Source organism: Talpa europaea, assembly GCF_964194135.1.
Source record: "Talpa europaea genome assembly, chromosome: 7".
NCBI lineage: Eukaryota > Metazoa > Chordata > Mammalia > Eulipotyphla > Talpidae > Talpa > Talpa europaea.
The window spans coordinates 63,759,829-63,779,422 of record NC_140074.1 but is presented as its reverse complement, the minus strand read 5'-3'; the positions used below and the strand labels follow the sequence as shown (position 1 = coordinate 63,779,422).

At 52.1% G+C, this 19,594-nt stretch overlaps 1 protein-coding gene across 5 annotated transcripts in view; it reads right to left on the bottom strand.

Moving 5' to 3' along the window:
• The window catches only part of RGS3 (regulator of G protein signaling 3), a gene marked incomplete at both ends in the record, with an annotated part of 117,433 nt that overhangs the window by 11,468 nt on the left and 86,371 nt on the right, over positions 1-19,594 (bottom strand). For 4 of the 5 annotated variants that reach the window (XM_084238170.1, XM_084238171.1, XM_084238172.1 and 1 more), the window contains one exon: positions 2,191-3,117. The exons of the other annotated variant lie outside the window; for it this stretch is intronic. In XM_084238170.1, the coding sequence (XP_084094296.1) occupies positions 2,191-3,117 (927 nt within the window). The remainder of the gene's footprint in view (positions 1-2,190; positions 3,118-19,594) is intronic. 5 annotated transcript variants of the gene reach the window in all.

The following is a 19,594-nucleotide window of genomic DNA, read 5'->3' as shown; positions in this document are numbered from 1 at the left end:
GGACACAAGATGTGAACGATAATGAAAGACTTGAAGCCTGGAATGCGAAAGGGCCACACTGAAGGGCAGCCACCACAGAGCTGGGGGCAGCCTCTGAGGCCTCTACAAATCAGTTTGCTCAAAACCAAAAAAGGAAGCAATGGGCCCAAAGAGGGTGCATTGGGGATGGGGGATTGCTAGTGGGAACCCTGACACCAAAGGGGAAGCTGGGAGACAGTTAGTCCAGGCCTGCTGGACTCCCAAGAGGAAGCATTTGCCTCCATATAAGAGCTGAGATCAACTGGTGTAAGGAACCAGAAGGGCATGTATGCATGTGAATTTATCTGTGTATAAATATTTGCATTGGCGCAAGGGGGGAAGGGACAGAACTTGGAAGGGTCTGGTGTGGGGATCAGGATGGGGAGTCCCAGGGCAGGTTGTGGGCCCTTGGGCCTCAGCATCCTCCAGAGAGGAGCATCTAGGCCTGGCCTGAGTGAGTGTGAGTGGACTCTTCTGAAGCAGCTGCATCAAGAAATGCCCTAAGAGGGAAGTCCCCCCTTAAATAGAGAACACCACAATATCTTGGGGGTGGGATGGGGGGAGGTTTGTTTAAAATAGAGGGTGTGGGTACTACCCTGGAAATTCCAACTCCAGAAATCTGGAATTTGGGGACTAGTAATCTGATTAATAACTTCCTCCTCTAGTTTCAGTGCACATCAGAGTTTAAGAACCTCATGTGCTTCCTGGGGACCCAGCCCCAGTTTCTTTGGGATTAGGGGCCCAATTTCTGGGCCCCAAATTTAAGACTTTTTTCCTGGGGGCACACCGGCCAGTCCTTTCTGCCTGATCCCCTTTCAGCAGAAGGCGCCTTCTCAAGTGCCAAGTTTGCCTTCTTGCTAGTGACTGAGGAGCTGAGAAGGCTTTCCATTAATTAGTCTTGTCCACGTTGGTTGAAAAATAGACAGGAAGGTCACACATCTACCATCCCTTCCTTTAGGAATCCCCTGCCCTGGCTTCCACAGACAGTTTTGTCCAGGTCATTTCCTCTTTCACGGAATTTTCTGTTTATTCAAAATCTGTTCAGTCTTTGCAGCCAAGCTGAGGAGCATCTTTCTCCAGAAGCCATCCCCAAGGACTCTCCTCCCTGAACTCCCAGATCTCTGAGGTCAGCTGCCTTCCTGGGACTGACCACCCTCACCGACCCAGCCTCACAGCAGTTGTCATAACGATGCTTTGCTCTGCACTGGCTGTTAGTGCATCAACGACCTTTGCCCAGCTTCTACCTGATGCCCACCAGGCAGCAGTTCTTTGGTTCGTCCTCAGCCACTTTGGGATGTGAATGCTTTTCAGAGAAGGCTCAGAGGAGCCTTCACCCAAGGCCACACAGTAAATAAGGAACTGAGCCCAGACGCAAGGTAGTTAATGGGTTTCGAGGCCACAACACGATTTTTTTACTCTTTAACCACTGTCCCGCCCACACAGAGAACTAATGCTAATGTTGGCCTCACATTTTTTGTGGTTCCTGCTGTGGCACAGAGCACAGGACTCGGCACACAGCAGGAAGTCAATAAACACGTTTCCATTTATTTATAAATATTTGCAAGAGGCAAATAGCAGGGGTTTAAGAGCTTCAGCACTGGAGCCAAATTCTAATTCTGGTGCAGACATTTATAAACTGTGAGACCTGGTACAAGCAAGAGAATCTCTCTATGCCTCAGTTTCCTCATCTGTGAGAAGGGCACAACCATCATATCTACTTGATAGGGCTAAACTGAGAAGTAATAAGCTAATGGAAATTAGCTGAGGACAACCCTAACATGGGATAAATACGGCTGTCACTGTTGCTGGCTAAGGGGTTTCTAGTCTGCCTCAGCCCAGACCAAGTCTAAATTGTAACTGTTTCTCTAGCTATTATCTCAGACCTTGTAGTTCAAATACACAGCGTCCTGGGCTAGGCCACACCTGCTCTGCTCTCTGTGGGGACCAGCAGTACAATGGACTGTAAGAACACAGTGTCAGGAGACAGAACGTCATGGATTTAAGGTCTGGTTGTGCCTTCCTTATCCTTCTGGGCCTCAGTTTCATCCTCTGTTCATGGGGTAAAAGGCTCACTGGAAGGCTGGGATGGAACTAGGTGACTACCTGTTCCCTGCAGCTCCTGGATCCCCTCACCTCAAGCTCCCCTTTTCCCCCCACCCTTGACCACCTTACCTTCCTATGTCCCGTGAAAAAGAAGGAAAGGTGGTGCATGGAGCCACCATTGCGGCCCAGTTCCTTCTTGAGCGTGAGAGGCGATGGCATGGCCCAGGTGGACGTGGTGCCTTCGGCATCTGAGCAGTGCAGCGTGGTGTCGGAGGAGAAGCAGGTCCTGCCGGTGTCCTGCAGCAGGCTGCCCTCGCTGTGGGTGCGGCGCCGCAGCGAGTTCTGCACCCGCAGAGAGAGGCCACCCTCGGCACCCTGACCAGTCTCGATCATGCTGCTGCGCTTGACCTCGCTGTGCTCTCCGTAGTTGTCATCACTCGTATCTTCATCCTCCTCTTCCTCACCTTCATCCCCCTCCTCTTCTGCATCCTCCTCTTCGCCGGAGCTTCCCCCCTCTGCCCCTACCTCGCTGTAGGCGCTATCTAGCCGGACCTCAGGGATCACAAAGTTACGCTTGGAAGCCACGGGCAGGTCCCCAGTAGCTGCTGGGGGGTCCCCAGAGCTCATGGTCTCCTTAGCAAGGACCTCAGCTGGCAGGGGCACCTGGCTGGGGGGCAGGTCCTGACAGGGTGGAAGATCATGGGTAGGGGGGTCCTGAGTGCTAGGGAGGTCCTGGCTAAGAGGGGGCTCTTGCCTAGTAGGAAGGTCCTGGCAGGGAGGGAGATCTGGGGCTGTAGGGACTTCCTGGCCTGGTAGAGATTCCTTGCTTGGCGCAAGTTCTTGGCCTGAAGGGCCTTCCTTGCAAGAAGTTGAGTCTTCATTGGACCCTGATTCTTGGCCAGAAGACTCTGAGACCTTATTGGGTGGAAAACCTTGTCCAGGAGAAGACTCCTGGCCAGGAGAGGGGTCCTTGTTGGGTAGGGACCCCTTAGCACCTGGCCCCTTCCCTTCCTCCACGGACATCTCCCTCTTCTCATCGATTTCCGGCTCAAACATCTGGGGAACAAAGAGAGAACAAGAAGGGTTCAGAACAGGAGGCTATAAGATGCGCGCACTGCACACAGAGGCTGAGCCAGAACCAGGCAGTGGTCTGAACCCCATACCCCGCACACCACACCCCAGAGTTTGAAAACCAAAGTGCCACATGGAAACCTGAAAACCCTTGGGGTTTTAGGGATTCCTTGAACCTTCTGCTTCATCAAAATCATATTTTGTCATTCGGGGGAGATGAGGAAGTAGTAACCACTCCATCTCCTATTGTGTGCCAGGGACTATGCCAGATTAACCCCCTAAATAATCTGTAATCTTCCCCAGGGGCCTTCCAAGGAAGTGTCATGTTTCTCAATTTACAGAAAAGGAAACAGAGGCAAAGTTGCTTCCTCCTAAAGGCAGAAACAAGCAGCCTCTGCTTTCATGGACCAAAAACAAACCATATGCCAAATCAGAGCAATCTCAAAGAAGGTCTGATCTACCTGAGCCAAAGTTCATTTTTTTAAAAGATTTATTTATTTATACAAGAACAGGGGTACATGTCAGAGGCACCAGAGGGTAAGAGGATTCACCAGAGACAGAGGGGGAGCAGAACAGGCAGACGGACCAAAGACACTGCTGAGGGGAGCAGCCATGTGGGTTGGCAAGACCCACAAGGAGACTTCTGCCGCGCCATGTGGGTTTCTCCGTGGCTGGCCGGGAATCGAACCCACACTGCAGAGGCTGCGGACAGCTTTAACTGTGCGGCACTCAACCCACTGTGCCACCGGGGAGGCCCCTGAGCCAAAGTTAAAAATAGAAATCCTCAAACAAGAACTCGCTCTGAATATTTACGTATCTTTCGGAAAGTAGTAACCAGAATGAAACTAGACGTTCAAAACTTTGTTCACACCAAGGAAATGACCCTGTTTCAGGAAACCTCACTGAGGGGTCATCCCCCCGGGGGTGTTCAAAGGTGTGTTTGGAGCAGTTCCACATACAAAAGAAAGCATTTCCTGCCTTGCACACGACCCTCACAACCCCTGGAGTTTCTGCTAAGTTACTACACATTTCATGAGCAAAGGCAACAACGGCATCCTTGATGAAATCTCAAGAGCTGCTATCTTCCATGGAGATCAGAGCTCAGAGCCAGGAGGAGTGTCCATCCTGCCACAGCCACATAGGAGGAGAAGAACCCCAGCCTGGGCTCACCCCTCAGCATACTCAAGGACTTGGAATACTGGTGCCAGAAGGATTCCAAGTAAGGTTTTGTCCACGAAGAGGCTATACCCACCTGGAACTAATGGAAGAGAAAGATACCGCACAGACTGGAGAACCGGATGGGTATGTAGCAATGTGTGTGTGCGTGCATGCATGTGTGTGCCTTGGAGAGTCTCTGATGGGGTAGCCCCGGCTGGGCCTCTTATCTGGGGATCAGCGGCCCAGCCTGGCTCAGGGCAGCTGCAAGGCGCTGTACCCACAAGTCACACCAGCATCTGGGAGAGCCAGAGAGGATGTGAAAGCACAGAGTAAGAGGCACCACCTGGGAGTGTAAAAGTGAATGCCCCTCCCCACACCCAGCAGAAAGTGTGGCTGAGCTCAGGAGGGGAAGCCTCAGAAGATTCCAGGATGTCCTGATCAGGGTCTGGCTCCAGGCTCAGCAAAAGACAGGTGTCCACCCATCCCGTAGACTTTCTGCCCTAGAAATCCTGCTGCCCCTCCTCCACCCGAGGACCCCTCAGACCTCATTGCCTCCAACCCTGAAACATCAGCGACCCCAAATTCCCACCATACAGATGGGGAAGCAGAGGCTCAGAGAGAGCAGGGACCAGCGTGGAATCACAGGGCGTGGGAGGTAGAGCCAGCCACTGAATCTAAAGCTCTGGATTTCAAGCTCTTCACCTATTACATGGGGTAAACCATGTGCCCAAACGACAAACCAGGAAAATAGACTCTAGCGAGGACAGAGCTCTTAAGCAGGATGATGGTGGCAGTGGTAGTCGTAGTGATTAAAAAACAGCTCTAGAGGGAAATGCTGAGTTCATGGACTTCAAACAGCAGCACATCTGCCCCTCCGACCCCAAGAAGCAAACTCTGTCAGACACCCAGTATCAAAGTTGGCGACTGTGATCTCAGCTGGAAACTAAAGACTAAATTTGAGCCCCATCAGACTGAAGAAAGCCCCGCCCTTGAGCTAAGAGTCCCCTAGGGACTTGCCAAAGGCACTCCACACAAATCAGGGCTAGGCTGGGGTTACAGCCTGGGCTTTCTGGCTCCTTCTTCCCAAACCTTCCTGTGATCTCAGTCCCCATAGCAGCCTGTCTCCCTCCCCACCACCACCCCGCCCATCAGAGAGCATTCTCCATAGAAAAAACCAACCCCACCCCATCCCATCCCCAGCCAGCAAACTGGTGCCCCATATTCAAGTCACCCTTCCCCTGGGGCAAACCTCCATCTGCCTCTGATACTCCTGGCTAGCGGCTGGAGCACAGGTTAGGGTGCAGGAAGCACAACTAGTATCCTCCGGGGCTGTCGCTGAATGGTCCTGTGGGGGACCAGGCACAGTTTCCCCTTTCCTTGGGGTGTGAGTGGGTGGGGCTGTCCCAAAGATGGCAGCTGCCTGACACCGCCCACCCCTTAGGAAAGTGCAGCCACAGGCTCGCCACAGGCCCAAAGCCAGAAATGCTAGTCAGCCGGCCTCTGCCAATTCTGCCCTAAACCTAGGTCAAACCAAACAAAGCTGGGAGGCAGCCGGCAGGCCCACTGCCCCTGCCCCCCCACAGCCACGAAAGCACCCAGGACCTGGACAGAGGGCTCTCAGAGCTGAGAGGTTCCATGCCCTGTTGTCCCAGTCTGACTTGGGTTTTGCTTCACTGGAAGAGTCTCCTAACCCTCAGGCCTGTTCCTCAACTGCAACAGAGTGGATATCACACCAGATGCACAGGACTCTCTGTAATGTTCCCCACAGGCTCTGGCCCGACACACATTTGACAAAATGATGCCTATTGATAGTCTCGTCTTATTTGTGAGATGGGGACAATGAGGTCCCGAGGTTAAGGGAATTTCCTGAGATCAGGGGCTGCTTCGGCATAGCCACTCATGTTTCCTGTCCCAAGGTGTCTCCCTGCTTCCTGGGACCCTTCTGTAACAGGGTGGTCCCCAGGAAAAGGGGCAGTTCCAGGTTTCCTGCCCCACCCTGCTCCAAAGGAGGGTGGAGTAAAGAGAAGAGAAGCAGCTGCAGAGGAGAGGAGGAAGGAAGGAAGCAGGATGGAGCCAGAAGGAGACCTGGAGATGGCGCATGGAGCCGAGAGACACGTGAAGAAACTGCACTTGCCTTTTGGCCGTGGACTGGGTGACACAGATGTGGTTGGGAGGTGACAATGGCAGCTTTTATCTTGATTTTGATTTTGCTCTTTTCCTCCCAAATTTGTCTGTTTCTGACCCTGTTCTATGGGTCCCCGCTAGAAGGTGCTTTAGACTTGGGGCAGGTTTTGGCGCCTTGCTCTGGGCCAACCCTGCTTGGGTGGACTTTTACCCACGAGGGGATGGGTAACTTGGAGTGCTTGATTTAGAAACTATATTCTTTGCCTTTCCTGTATTGTTTACAGATTGTATTAAAGTTCCTTTTCATTAAAGTCGCATATGTTTTGTGCTGATGAGGCAGATGGCAGAACCTATTTAGAGCAGGCAGGTTTGCGGGCTTTGGGGTGCCCCTCTTCCTGCCCTGTAACATTCCACATAAGTGTTTGGAGTCCCCAGGGGTGAGGACAGGGGAGCATACTGTGAGCACTCTTGAGGCTCAGCCCACATCGTCCCCAACAAGGACTGGAGCCCACTGGCTCTCCCATACTCCTGATGGGGCTGTGCAAGCCTCCAGGCATGTTGGGCCTGGCCAGTCAGTGTTCCTGGGAGAGCCGGGCTGGGGATGCCTTGAAGGGAGGCAGCTTCTGGAGCAAATACAGGGAACCTCAGAAGTCTGGGGTTGACAAGTGAGACAATTCAGACAGGAGAAGCAATAAAGTTAAGAGTGTGTCACAGAGTGGATGTCAGTCATGGGGCTGTCCTGTGAGCTACGAAATGACACCCGCACAGCCAATCTATGCAAAAAAACACGCTGAGCAGTGTCAATAGGACATGGGGATAGGAGAGGGCCAGATGGGTCTGCACCCCTGTGTGTATCCATTCTCCAGGCACTGAGTCAGGCCTGAGGGGGACAGCAGAGAGCCAGTCAAACACAATCCCTGCCCTCAGCTGAGCAGAATCCACAGAGGTTGGACAATTGCTCTTAACAAGTGTGGCGAGTGCTCCAAGGAGGAAGCGCAGGCAGCTGGGGACACCTAGTTAGACAGCTGTCACAGCAGGTTTGGGTAACAAGAATCCAGCTGAGAGACACCAGCCTGCTCCTCCAGGGCGTGCGTTCAGAAGACTCAATGCAGCTGCCTACCTCCTGCGGGCAGTCTGTATCTCCACCATCCATCACTTCCTTGGCTTGGCCAGACCAGGGCTCATTCTATCCATGTCTGGCCTGCTAGAAGCACACAGGAAATGAACCAGGCCTCTAAATGGAGCTGCTGTTTAGGATCTAATCAAATCCTCTCCCCAGTCCAATTTAGGCTTTGGAACAGGCTGAGAAGGGTGGCAGGCATGACACCCAGAGATTGCCCACTCACACTAGCTGTGTCTCCAGTGCCTCCCCGCAGAAGCCCACCTGTTCTTGGGTTGGGGGTACCAGTGGGCTGCTAGAAGTGACTTGCCCAAAGGCACACAGCTACAAAGTATGGATCCAGGTCTGCTGACCCCAGAGTCAACCTGCAGCTATAATTTGGAAATGACTCACCACATCTACACATGCTGGGTTCCTCATCTGCAATCAGAAAACCACTTCCTATTCTTGGTGAGGGCAGGGGTAAGAGGATGGGAAATGGATTTTATCTTCATCTCAGGATGGCACTTGGATTTGGCAACTAGGATTTTTCAGAAAGAGTACTAATATCAGACCAGAAGACCCGGGCTGGAACCCTCACTCCATTACACCATGCTGTGTGATTGCAAGCTATCACTTCTGATTTTCTCGGCCATGAAATGGGGTGAGGATGCTTCTTGTCCCTCTGCGCCAGAAAACTGAGGGGGCCAACTCTGAGAAAGGACAGGGAAGTGCTCTGTGAACTGGGAAGCTGCTGGAGTAAAGGAGAGACTATTAGAAATCCTGTCCATGTGGTACATATACACCATGGAATATTACTCAGCATTCAAAAAAGGTAAACACATGCAATTTGCAGCAACATGGATGGCGCTGGAAGGGATCATGCTCAGCGAAATAAGCCAGAAAGAAAAAGAAAAATACCGGATGGTCTCACTCATAGCAGGAATCTAGAAAACTTAAATAAGGGACCAGGAAAATGAATAACTATAAGAAAGTGAAAATCAAAATCAACAAACAACTATGAACCAGAGACACACTATGGGGGGTGGGTGGTGGGGAAAGGAGGGATTGGGGTCAAAATAAGGGGGTTGCAATTGTATGGGGAATATAAAAATAAAATAAAAAATTAAAAAAATAAATTAAATAAAATAAAAATAAATAAAAATTTTAAAAAAAGGAAATCCTGTCCCAGCACTAACCTGCAGGCCTGCCTTCAGTGATGGGGGTGCTCCTTCGAGTTCAGCTCACTCTGCTGAGCAGCTCCCAGCTTCCAGTCTCTAGCACAATGCTGGTTTCTTGGAACCTCAGCTGTTCACCCAAAACTTAGCTGCCCCCAGCCCAGCCTTGGTCCAGCTCCTGCAGGCTTATCTTCCTGACACCCAGGGGCTAGAGCCAGCACCCTGCCTCTGCCAGGGTTGATCTCCACCCCCAGGCTCTCTCCTCTTCTTCTGCCCCGAATACTATAGATTTGGAAAAGTCCAGGAGGATGGAGGCAGCCCTTACAATGGGCAAGAGTTCTAGGTAGTGACCCCTACTTCACAGCTGGGAGTCCTGGAACTTAACCTCTTTGCGTGCCTCAGTTTCCCTAGCCATAGTATGGGATTCACAGTAGCTCCTCACAGTGTTGTGGGAGGGCTGGTGAGCTGGCACCCAAAGCACCTGGTAAACAGCAGTCACCAGTTCAGCAGTACGGCCTGGCATCTTCCCCTGGACTTCCCCCCATGGCCCCTTCTCCACTTCCTCTGGGCCTCTCACCCATTCATTGGAACATGTCCGAAACCCCTTCTGTCTCAGCCCCACACACCCTCTCATGAGCCCACCTCCTCCCCAGGCTACAACCACCATCTGCACCACCCGCTACTGAGGATGCCCAATTCACACCGCCAGCCCACACCTGTCTCCTGAGTCTAGATGAGGAGCACTACTCTTCAACACCATCCTGGGGTCTGTGGGTACAATGGGGAGCGAGACAGACACAATCCCCATCCTGGGGGAGCTTATGGACTAGACAGGATGACGACATAAACCAACTCACTGTCCCTGGAAACCTGCGGTAAATCCAAGCTGTGATCCATCATGAAGGCAAACTCTAAGGTGCTATGGGAGAGAATGAAAGGGCAGGTGGGACAAGCCACCCTTTGAACCACCTGAGATAGAGAGCTGGGCAGGGAGGGTTCCTACACACTGGTGGAAGGAAGAGGAACCTGTGTGGCTGAGCCCAGTGCCCCCAAGCAGAGGCAAGGTCTTCCCCATCCATTCCTCTACAGAACCTCTGTATCAATGATGCCACCACCAGATACCCAAACCTTCTTCCTTTTCCTGGCCCTCCACCCCCCATGGCCAATCAGCAAATCCTCTTGATCATAAAAATCTTAAGAATCTTTCCACTGGGGGAGGCTATGCCTGTGTGGGCCAGGGAGTATGTGGGAACTCTCTGTACTTTCCTCTCAATTCCCAAAACTGCTCTAAAAAATAAAATTTATTCATTAAAAAAAAAAAAAAGAATCTTTCCATTTTCTCCATCTCCACTGCCACCACCTCCCTGCAGACCATTGCCATCTCCCCTCGGGACTGATGCTGAACTCCCACATCCCTCTGGTCATACTCTGCACCATGTCAGTGAAGCCTTCTCAAAGCTGATCTGACCCTATTGTGCCTCTGCTTAAAACCTTGATGTGACTCCCCAGGGCCCTCCAGATAAAGCTCAAATTCGGTAGCCCTGGAAGACTCTGGGCTTTGCCTTTCCCTCTAGCCTCACCTCTTATTACTCCCTTCTTCAGTGTTTGATGATGAATGAGTGAGTGTACCAGTGATCCAATGAGCCTCACAGGACCATGCAGACTTTTACTACTCACATGTGGCCCATGCACCAGCTGCATGTAGGAGCAAGTAAAATACAGACTCTTAGGCCTCTGTCCAGAATCTGCATTTTTACCAACAACTTAGGTAATTCATTAACATTAAAATTTAAAAAGCACTGATCTAGACCATCTCAGCAAAGAGGTATATTTTAAAATCACCTGTGGGACATTGAAAAAGTATCTAGATTTGGGCCAATCCCAGGCCTACTGGATAAGAGTCCTTAAGAGAAGGGCCAGGATATCTTGACTTTTTTCTAACCCCATCCCCGCAGATAATTCAGAGGAGTAACCCCAGCTAAAAGACAAGGTGACTGAGGCCCAGAGAAGGGAGGTGAATTGGTCAAGGTGACACAGCAGAATCAAGACTAGTATCCAGACAGAAGCTGGTGCGGCACCGGCACCAGCACCAGCATTCAGTGCTCCCTATGCAGTGGGAAGCCCTTGTCTGCAGTGGCCAGTCCACTATTCAGTGGTCCCTCTGTGTTCCCTGCACACAGAGGCCCAACGGCAGGAGGAGAGAGGAAGCAGTCTGACAGCGGAGTGAAAATTCTCTGTTCCTGAAGGATCCCACACCACCTCGATCTGTCAGGGGCTCAGGAGGGTAACATGCCACAGCAGGGAGTGTACCTATTCCACTGGAGGCAACACTGAGGCACAGAGGAGAAGCAGTTCCCCAGCCCAGGACTGTCAGGACGAAGTCAATATATGGGGAAGAGGAACTCCTGAGGAGGGGGACGACAGGAGCCCCTCTTAAAAACCGTCCCCACTCTGGGCACAGCCATCTGGCTGAGCCAGCAGGGACATGCCTCAGGCCTGGCCCTCGGAGCCTGCCAACAAGTCTCTCCCCCTCCTGACGCCAAGCTTCTTTCCCACTGGGCATCCTGCCATCACCACCTTGCCCAGCCTCTTGTCTACACGGGTCTCAGACACCACTGCTTCAATGTGGGGGGCAGGGGAGACCTGGACTCACTCTCTGCCAGCCCCCTGCACCCCAAAGTGCCCCTAAGTCCCTTTCACACCTCCAGCTGATCTGAGAGGCACTGGAGTAGAGAGAAGGGTGTTGCCTAGTCTCTTCCTGTGCCAGTAGTAGCCGATGCCGCATCAGGGGTAAGAAAAGCCACACCCCTACCCTGGGCTCAATGTTCAGGAAACAGTTCACCAGTGCGTTCACCCACCACTCCCCTGCCCTCCCAGCACCCTCTTTCTGCCTGATATGTGTGTGCACACAGGCTATCTCATTTTCCTATTACCTCTACTTCATCAAGTCCACTGTCTACCCACCCCGCGAGCCCCAAGTAGGTGCTCCGGGATGGCCTGGCTAGAGCATCTCTGCTCTCCTCCAGTGCCCAGCCTGCCTGCTCTCACAGCCCTAGGCAGGCCCTGCTTGGCTCATCAGGAGCTGCCCCTGGCTTACTCTCCTCCACTCCCATCCCCAGAGTTACTCTGCAAATAACTACAGAGCTGCAGCCATGCGCCAGGGCCTGTGCAGAGCAGCCAAACAGTGGCAAGACACGTCCCAGTCCCCAAAGGTGTGAGGTCTGTGGGGGAGAGAACCAAATAAATGGTCTAGTTCTGTCTCCCATTCACCAGCTTGGGGGCTGTGGAAGGGGAGCAGCTGCAGGAAAGACAGGATGGGACACGGAGGAGGTAACGGGGAAGGGTAGGAGAAGATGTCTAGCCTGAGGCCAGAGACAGCAAAGAACAATTGAGGAAGTAGTTCCATAGAGCAGAAGCTTGGATATGTTAAGGAATTTGGACTTTACCCTGAATGCCGTGTTTACTTGGTGCTGTAAAGACAGAGAAGGTGGGGCTAGAGATGGCAGAAACAGGAAATACTGAAAAAGATGGGGCAGAAGGGAAGAGAGAGCCCTTCCGCTGTGCATCTACTAGAAAACCAGGGGCTGTGACAGCTTCACCTACACTCTCTCACTTCCAGCACCCCCATGAGGCAGGCATCATCCATCCCGTCCTGCAAATAAGGATGCTAGGACTCGGAGAGCTTAAGTAACCTGCGCTATATGGGAGAGCAAGAGGCAGTGGGAGGCAGAAGGAAACCGTGGCCCCAGCGCCTGTCTCCTTCCACTACCCCGTGATCTCTTTTCCCTTCCTCCTTCCTTCCTTCAAAAGACCCCCCCTGCACCAGGCACTGTGCTAGGCAGTGGTGAGCAATACCAGATGCAGGGTTACTGCTCTTCCCCAAATGGCTGGAGAGTGATTCCCCTGGAGGCAGTGGGGTGTGGGAGGGTGAGGGGGTGCAGAATTCCATGCCTTGGTGAGCCAAACTGTTACCCCCCATGGACCAGTTCATGGGTAGGGAGAGCTGGAAGCAAGAGTCTTCCCAGTGATGCTCCACTAAGCGGGCCAAACCAAAAACCAAGGAGGACTCCAGGGAAAAGCAAACAGCACCATGGTCACAAGACCTAAGCCCATGGCTGAGTCAGTGTGAGCCTCCCTTGCAGGGCTGCTGGGTTGGGGTGGGGGTGGGGTGGCAGAAGGCAGGGCCCGCTACTCAGCTATGCTCAGCCCACAGCCAGCCCAGAGGGGGCCTTCTTCATGACTTGACGCCTGGCACCAGGAGCCAACCCAAAATCTAAGGCTTAACTCCAAGCAATGGCTTGGAGAACAAGGAGAACTTTCAGATCCAGAGGTGGGGAAGGGAAGCCGAATGCTGCTGAAATATCGGCATCTGGAAACAGAGCAATCTGGGTTAAAATCCTGGCTCTGTCACCTCCCAGCTTGATGCCCTTGGTCCAACTGCTCAACCTCTTCAAACCTCCATTTTCCTATCTTGAAACGGCAATATAGGAACCTGCCCCCGGCGAGGGTCCCACATGGCGCGCAGACCTCTCCTGGGGCCTGCTGCTCCCCTTAGCAGTGTACTTCGGTCCTTCTGCCTGCTCTGCTCCCCGCTCTGGCTCTGGTGAATTCTCTCATCCTCTCGCGCTTCTGACTGTACCCAATGATGTACAAATAAATAAATAAAATCTTTTAATAAATAAATAAAATGGCGATATAAGCATAGAGTACCTACAACACAGCTCTGGAGGAAGAGTCCCTTACGGGGACCTGGCACAGTGGGTTTCAGGTCCTGCTATCACACTTATCATCCCGTCTTCATGCTCTTGTCTGCACCCCACTCTGGGAGTGCACACTTGACATATCCTCACCCTGATAACAGCCCTACCCAGGGGGCCTATAATATGTCTATTCCTGTTCATTTGGGCATTGAGGCCCAAACCTAAGGCCCTGAAGGGTGGAGACAGAGTTGAACCTGCATTCAGCATGGCCCTCAGCCGGTGCTGTCTAGCTCACTGAGAGGCCTGGAACAACTTGCTCGGCCATCTGGGTCACATTCCCAGTCTGTCCAGCCCTGAATCTCAGCCAACTTGGAAAGGCTGGATCTCAGGGTCCAAGGTAAGGCCAGGTCCCCTTGTGGGGGACAGGAGATGCCAAAAGCACCCCTTTCCAGAGATCTGCCTGTCTTATCTGTCAACCCCAGTTTATTTTTTTAGTAAATATTCCTATTGGGTCTCCCCAGTGGCAGAAGGGGTTTAGTCTCAGCACTATCAAGCCCGAGTGCGATCCCCGGCCAGGGAAGTGACCCATATGGCACAGCAGACCTGTCCTGTCTCACCCGTTGCTCCCTGCAGCAGTGTATTTCAGTAGATCTGCCTGGTCTCCTCTACACTCTGTCTCTAATGAATCCTCCACACCCCAGTTCTTGTATGCATAAATAAATAAAAATAAATCTTTAAAAAAATAAATAAATATTCCTATTTTAGGATAAGTGGTGCTGGGGAAGGGAGGGTGACTGGGGGAGGGAGAAGGAGAGGTGCCTTCACTTGAAGACATTGGAGTGGACATAGGCTGTTGGACTCAGTCACAACCCTGAGGCCAAAGGTCACCTTCCATGACCCCAGCACCTGGTGGCCTTCACCACTGCCCCCCCACAAAAGCAGACTCCCTCTGTCTCTGTGGTAGGTGATGTCTAGACTCAGTTTGGTTGGATTTACAATATACTCCAAATGCATCCTCTTATCATGGGACCTTCTCTCATCTTCCTTGCACAAACCTGACTAGATTCCTCTCCTACTTAAAACCCCTCCATCCTTCTGGGATAGCTCAGCAACTTACCCTGCAGGTTCTGCCTCTGCCTAGCAGCCTCTTCACCATACCTCTCTCCTCGCTTCGCTCTAGTCAGCCTGAACTGCTTGAAGTTCCCCAGACACACTCTACTCCCAGGAATCTCTAAACCTGTGCTCACTGTAATGGAACACCCTGCCTCCCTTGTCCACCTGGTGAACTCCTATTCATCCTGCACATCCCAACTCACCCACATGAGTATAGCCCCTTGATTTCTGACAAAGGTGATATTGTCCTATTGCCCTACAATGAGAAAGTATGTTTTTTTTTTTAAATAAGTTGGATATCCATGCAGAAAAACGGAATCTTGGCTTCTATAACCACTGTGCATAAGATCCTATTTCAAGTGGGTTTTAGAGATAAATGTGAAACTGAAAACAACACACAAGTTACGATATCCATAACCTTGTAATAGGCAAGAAACAGGATTCAATAAGCACTCTCTATAAAGAAACAGACTGGCAAGTCAGAGGCATTAAACTATGAACAGCTATGCTTCAAAAGTTAATCCTGAGCAGAGTAAGAAGCACGGCACGGAGCTGGAGGAGATAATTGCAATGTGTCTATGTGACAATGGCTGCAAATCCAGAATGTTTAAAACCCCCACCCCCAAATCAATCAGAAAATAGGCATTTCAAGAGAAAACTGGGGGAGAGACTGGAACAGGCACTTCTTCACAAAGAGGCTGTCTGAGTGGCCAATCTACCCAAGAAGAGGGGCAGGACCTCAGTCATCAAGGAATGCAAATTAAACCACAACTAGCTATCATCACACCTAATGCCAATTATATCGGAGAGGATGTGGTGCAACAGGTGCTATGCCTTGCTACGGAGGGTGTATCGCTGTCCCATTTTAGAAAATTATATGGTGGTACCTACCAAAGCTAATTACATACAACTCTGTGACTCAGCAGTTGCAAACCTGAGGTATTTACCCAACAGAAAAGTATGTACAGTGCATCAAAAGGCAAGTACGAGAAAATCCACAGCAGCACTATTCATCCTAGTCTCCAACTGGCAACAACTCACAGGCTTATTGACAGAATGGAGAAATCGCAGTGTATTCCCACAACACTATCCCGTAGAGCAACGGGAAACAACAAAACACAACATCGTAAATAACATCGTCAAAACTCACCATCAAAACTCTGACTGAAAGAAGGTACCACGAAAGAATGTTCCATGATTCCACAAACAGGCAACAGTGATCAACGAGAGAAGTCAAGATAGGCATTAATAGTGGCAGGCACAGTGACTGAAAGGGGGCGCAGGTGGGGATTCCCAGTGTTCTGGAAAGTTGTTTCTTGACCTGGAGGGTGTGTTCACTCTGTAAAATGCATGGGCTCTATACTTCTAGCCTTTCTTTAAGTACGTTATGCTTCAGTTTAGAAGTTTAAGAAATGAACACGACTTCATCGTGCTCCCTGGGCTGTGACAGTGGCTTCTTCCTCCCTGAGTCCCTTATCTATGCAAGCATCTCTGACAGCACATTCTAGCTGATTCCCCCTGCAAGAAAGCTGCTGTGCCACCTCTGGTCACTGAGTGCCTGGTCTGCGGCACACTCGGGCCCCATGCTTTGCTTGCTCCACCCACACCTTCTCATTCAGTAGCAGCCACCATGAGTGGGATGCTGGTGGCACTCTGAACTCTGTCTATGCATGTGAAACACTCACATGCACAAATCGTCTCATTCAGCCCTAGGTAGCGAGGCCTCTACTTGGGGAAAAGGAGACACAGAGAAGCTTGGTGTGTTGTCCAAGGGCACACAAATGTAAAGTGAGGAAGTCACCCCCCAAGTCTAGAGCCCATGCTTTTACTCCCAACATCACATCCTCTCCTGGGATAGGAAGGAACATGTGGCTGGAGACACAAAGATGATTTCTATGGCCCAGCAGTACTCACACCTACACATCTACACTCAGGGGCATGGCTAGACCGGTGTAGAGCTCTGCTCCTGGAATGAACAAGAATCTATGCAACTAGATTCAGCCTCACCTTCGGCAGATGGTTCCAAGGAGGTTCCCAGGGTTCCCCCTCCCGCAGCCTCCCCATCAAAGCTGCACTGTTGGCCATCCGTTACATGCTCATGCCCAGCACTAGGTGAAAGATTAGGCCTTTCTCACCTACACCTCCAGTACCTGGCCAGTGCGCAGCACCTAGTACGTATCTAACACATGTGGAAGGGAGGGGTGGAGGAAGGCGGGCAGGCACAGAGGGCAAGGGCGTCACCATGGATCAACTGGGAACTCTACAAATCTAGGTCTGAGCAGTTGTAGTGTCCTGGATGGCCATCGGTTACAACTCTTAATTTGAGGAGCAGCATGTTCATGTCACTTTCCATTCCATAGTTCTCCCCCTGATGGCTGTCACCCTTTTGTCAAGGTTGGGGCCAGTCATTTGGCCCCCAGAGGCTATGCCCAGCAATTTCTTTACCCACCCTACCCCAAGTGTCTGAGGTTCTACTATTATAAGTGCACCAAGAGGTAATTGAGAGCGCCCTGGCTGTGTGTGCCAGCTCCACATAACTTAGCCCACCTTTGTCTTGCTAAGTCGGGAGCCACTGACAGCTTCCCAGCAGCAGCCTGAGCAGTGGCAGCAGCCTGAGCCTCAGCACCAGGTAAAGGGAGGCTGCCCATGGTGGCAGGGAGAGGGGAGAAGCCCTGGACCATCTGGAGCAGAGGGCACACCTGGCAGCTCTCCACACATCTGGATGATGACCTAGGCCCGCTGCCAGAGGAAGAGGGAATCCTGGAACACTTTCCACACTTCCTCTGTGCTTGGAAGCTCTGATCTCCCAAGTGGGGAGGGGGTGGCCAGCACCCTTCTTTCCCAACCCTGTCTTCACCCACACCCCAATCCTGATGCCTGGGTGCATCTGGTTGTGCAGGGGGTGGCGGTAGCTCCCTGGGGTTGAGCCTGGCTGGCCTGCTGTGAGTGGCTCCAGCCTCTCCGGGCTTAGCAGGCTGAGCCATAAGCAGCCTTGTTTATCCCTGGGAGGAATGATGGTTTTCCCTGAGCAATGACATCTTGGAAACGGCTTGGCTCCACAAACAACAACAAACCTCCCAGCCTCAGCTTGGGCTCCAGCTCGCATGAGAAGCCTTCCACCCAGAAGTGCCTGAGTAACAGGTTAGGGGCTGATTCCCTGCTCATCCAGATCCTGGCCTTGACCTTGACTCCTGAAACCCAGGAAGAGAAGAGGGGCTGCAGAGAATTCAAGAACTGGATGGCCAGAAGGGGTCTGGCACTACCTGGTCCAGTCCCTGATTGCTCCCAAGGGGAAGCCGGGCCAGAAAAAAAAAAAAATGAAAGAAAGAAAAGCACATTTGCCAGACACCATCCAGTGAGCAGGGTCTAGAATGTACCTCCAGTCTCTGGCCTTTTGGCCAAACCCGGGCTTTCTCTGCAGCACACACTGCTTTTTCAGAAAACAGCCGGGCTCTAGCCAACCAGCCCAGGGATCCTGGATGGAAACATGTCACTGCTGTCCTAAAAAAGGGGGAACCAAGATGAAACTCAGGTACTGAGTCATCCAGTTGGTGTGACACAGAGAGACTGGGGCTAGGGTGTCAGAGACATGGGTTCCGAGACTCCGCTGTTGAGTCGCATAAAACCTCAGGCAAGTCTTTCTTCTCTTGCTCTGTCCCCTATCTGTCCAGAAGACAAATGGACTCAGCCATCTCCAGGATTTAGGAAATCAATTGTGAAGAAGCTCTGAGAGCTCTCAAGGCCCTGATTGGGCATAGGCACTCCTCCTCAGCTGTGCCTCTTCTAGGGGAGCCAGACAATGACTGAGAACTATGCCCCAGCCCACAGATCCGCCTCCCCAGCTGGCACCATCCCAAGGGGACCCAAGCTGAGCTCCAAATTGCTGTAGGCTAAGCAAAGGACTGTGAGCATGGCATGCAATCCAGCTGGGAGGCCCCGCTAGCCTTCCATGGCCAAGCTGTATGTGGACACCATTTGGCCCAGCACGACCCCTGAAGGGGCTCTCCTTGTGGGCTCAGCCAGGTAAAGCCAAGATTCTCCCCGCCTCACCTCCTGTGAAGGGCAACGCCTTGGCTCAAGGGGAGCAACTTGACATGTAGAAACCAGGGCCCCTCCTCAGGCCCTAGAGTTTGTAGTACCCACTCTTTGCCAAGCAGAGCTAGGAGATGGTCAGAAGGAGCTGACTTGGACATTAGTCCTTGTCCCCCAGGAAAACCCATCCTGGCCCTTTGCTACCATGCTACAGCCCCCATCCCACACAACTAGGACATAGAGTAATCACCATGGGTGCCACCCCGAAAAGACAGATTCCAGCTGGAGTATTTGCTCCGGTCATGGAAGTTTGGGTAGGACCTGGGAAGAAGAGAAGAGATAGGCTTTCCAGGCAGAGGGAATAACATGTGCAAAGACAAGAGAGCTGGAGGTGAGGATGGTTTCACTGATACTAAGTACTTCTAATCTGAAGCCCCATCAACAATTTCTGGTTCAAAGCTCTGATGGCAGGAAGTCACCGGCTTCAGCTGCCTCATCTTCATCATCCCCCTGCTCCCTCTGATGCCAGGCTGGGTCTAGAGCCAGCTGGATGTGGAACTTGGCTCCCTGAAGGGCCTGCCCTGGGCTATGCCCTGCCACGTGCTAGCGCTGGGGAAGAGGGGAGGTGCCCCTTGGCTGGGTACGGAGGACTCCAGGGGCCCTGGTGGAAACTTTGACTCTGGCTCCAGTGCCCTGGCTAAGATCCCATGGGCATTGGAGGGGCAGGCCCAGCAGTTCCTTCCTTCCAAGGGATATAGCCATTCCAGTTACTTCGAGGGGGTAGCCAGATAGCCCGCCAGTCATAAGGGCCTGGATGGGTGTGGCAAGTTTGCACGCAGGGCCTGGTGGTCCTGTATTGACTAGGCATCTCTCACCAGGGGTGCTACATTCTGTGCTGAATTATGGAGCTCAGGTCAGTGTCACAACACCGCATAACCCATGCTCACTGATCCAGGCAGCAGAAGTCCTCCATCCTGCTCTAGGCTCAGCCAGAGACCTGCCGTGTGAACTTGGACATGGCACGTTCCCTTTCTGTGCCCAGGTTCTTCCTTGGTCCT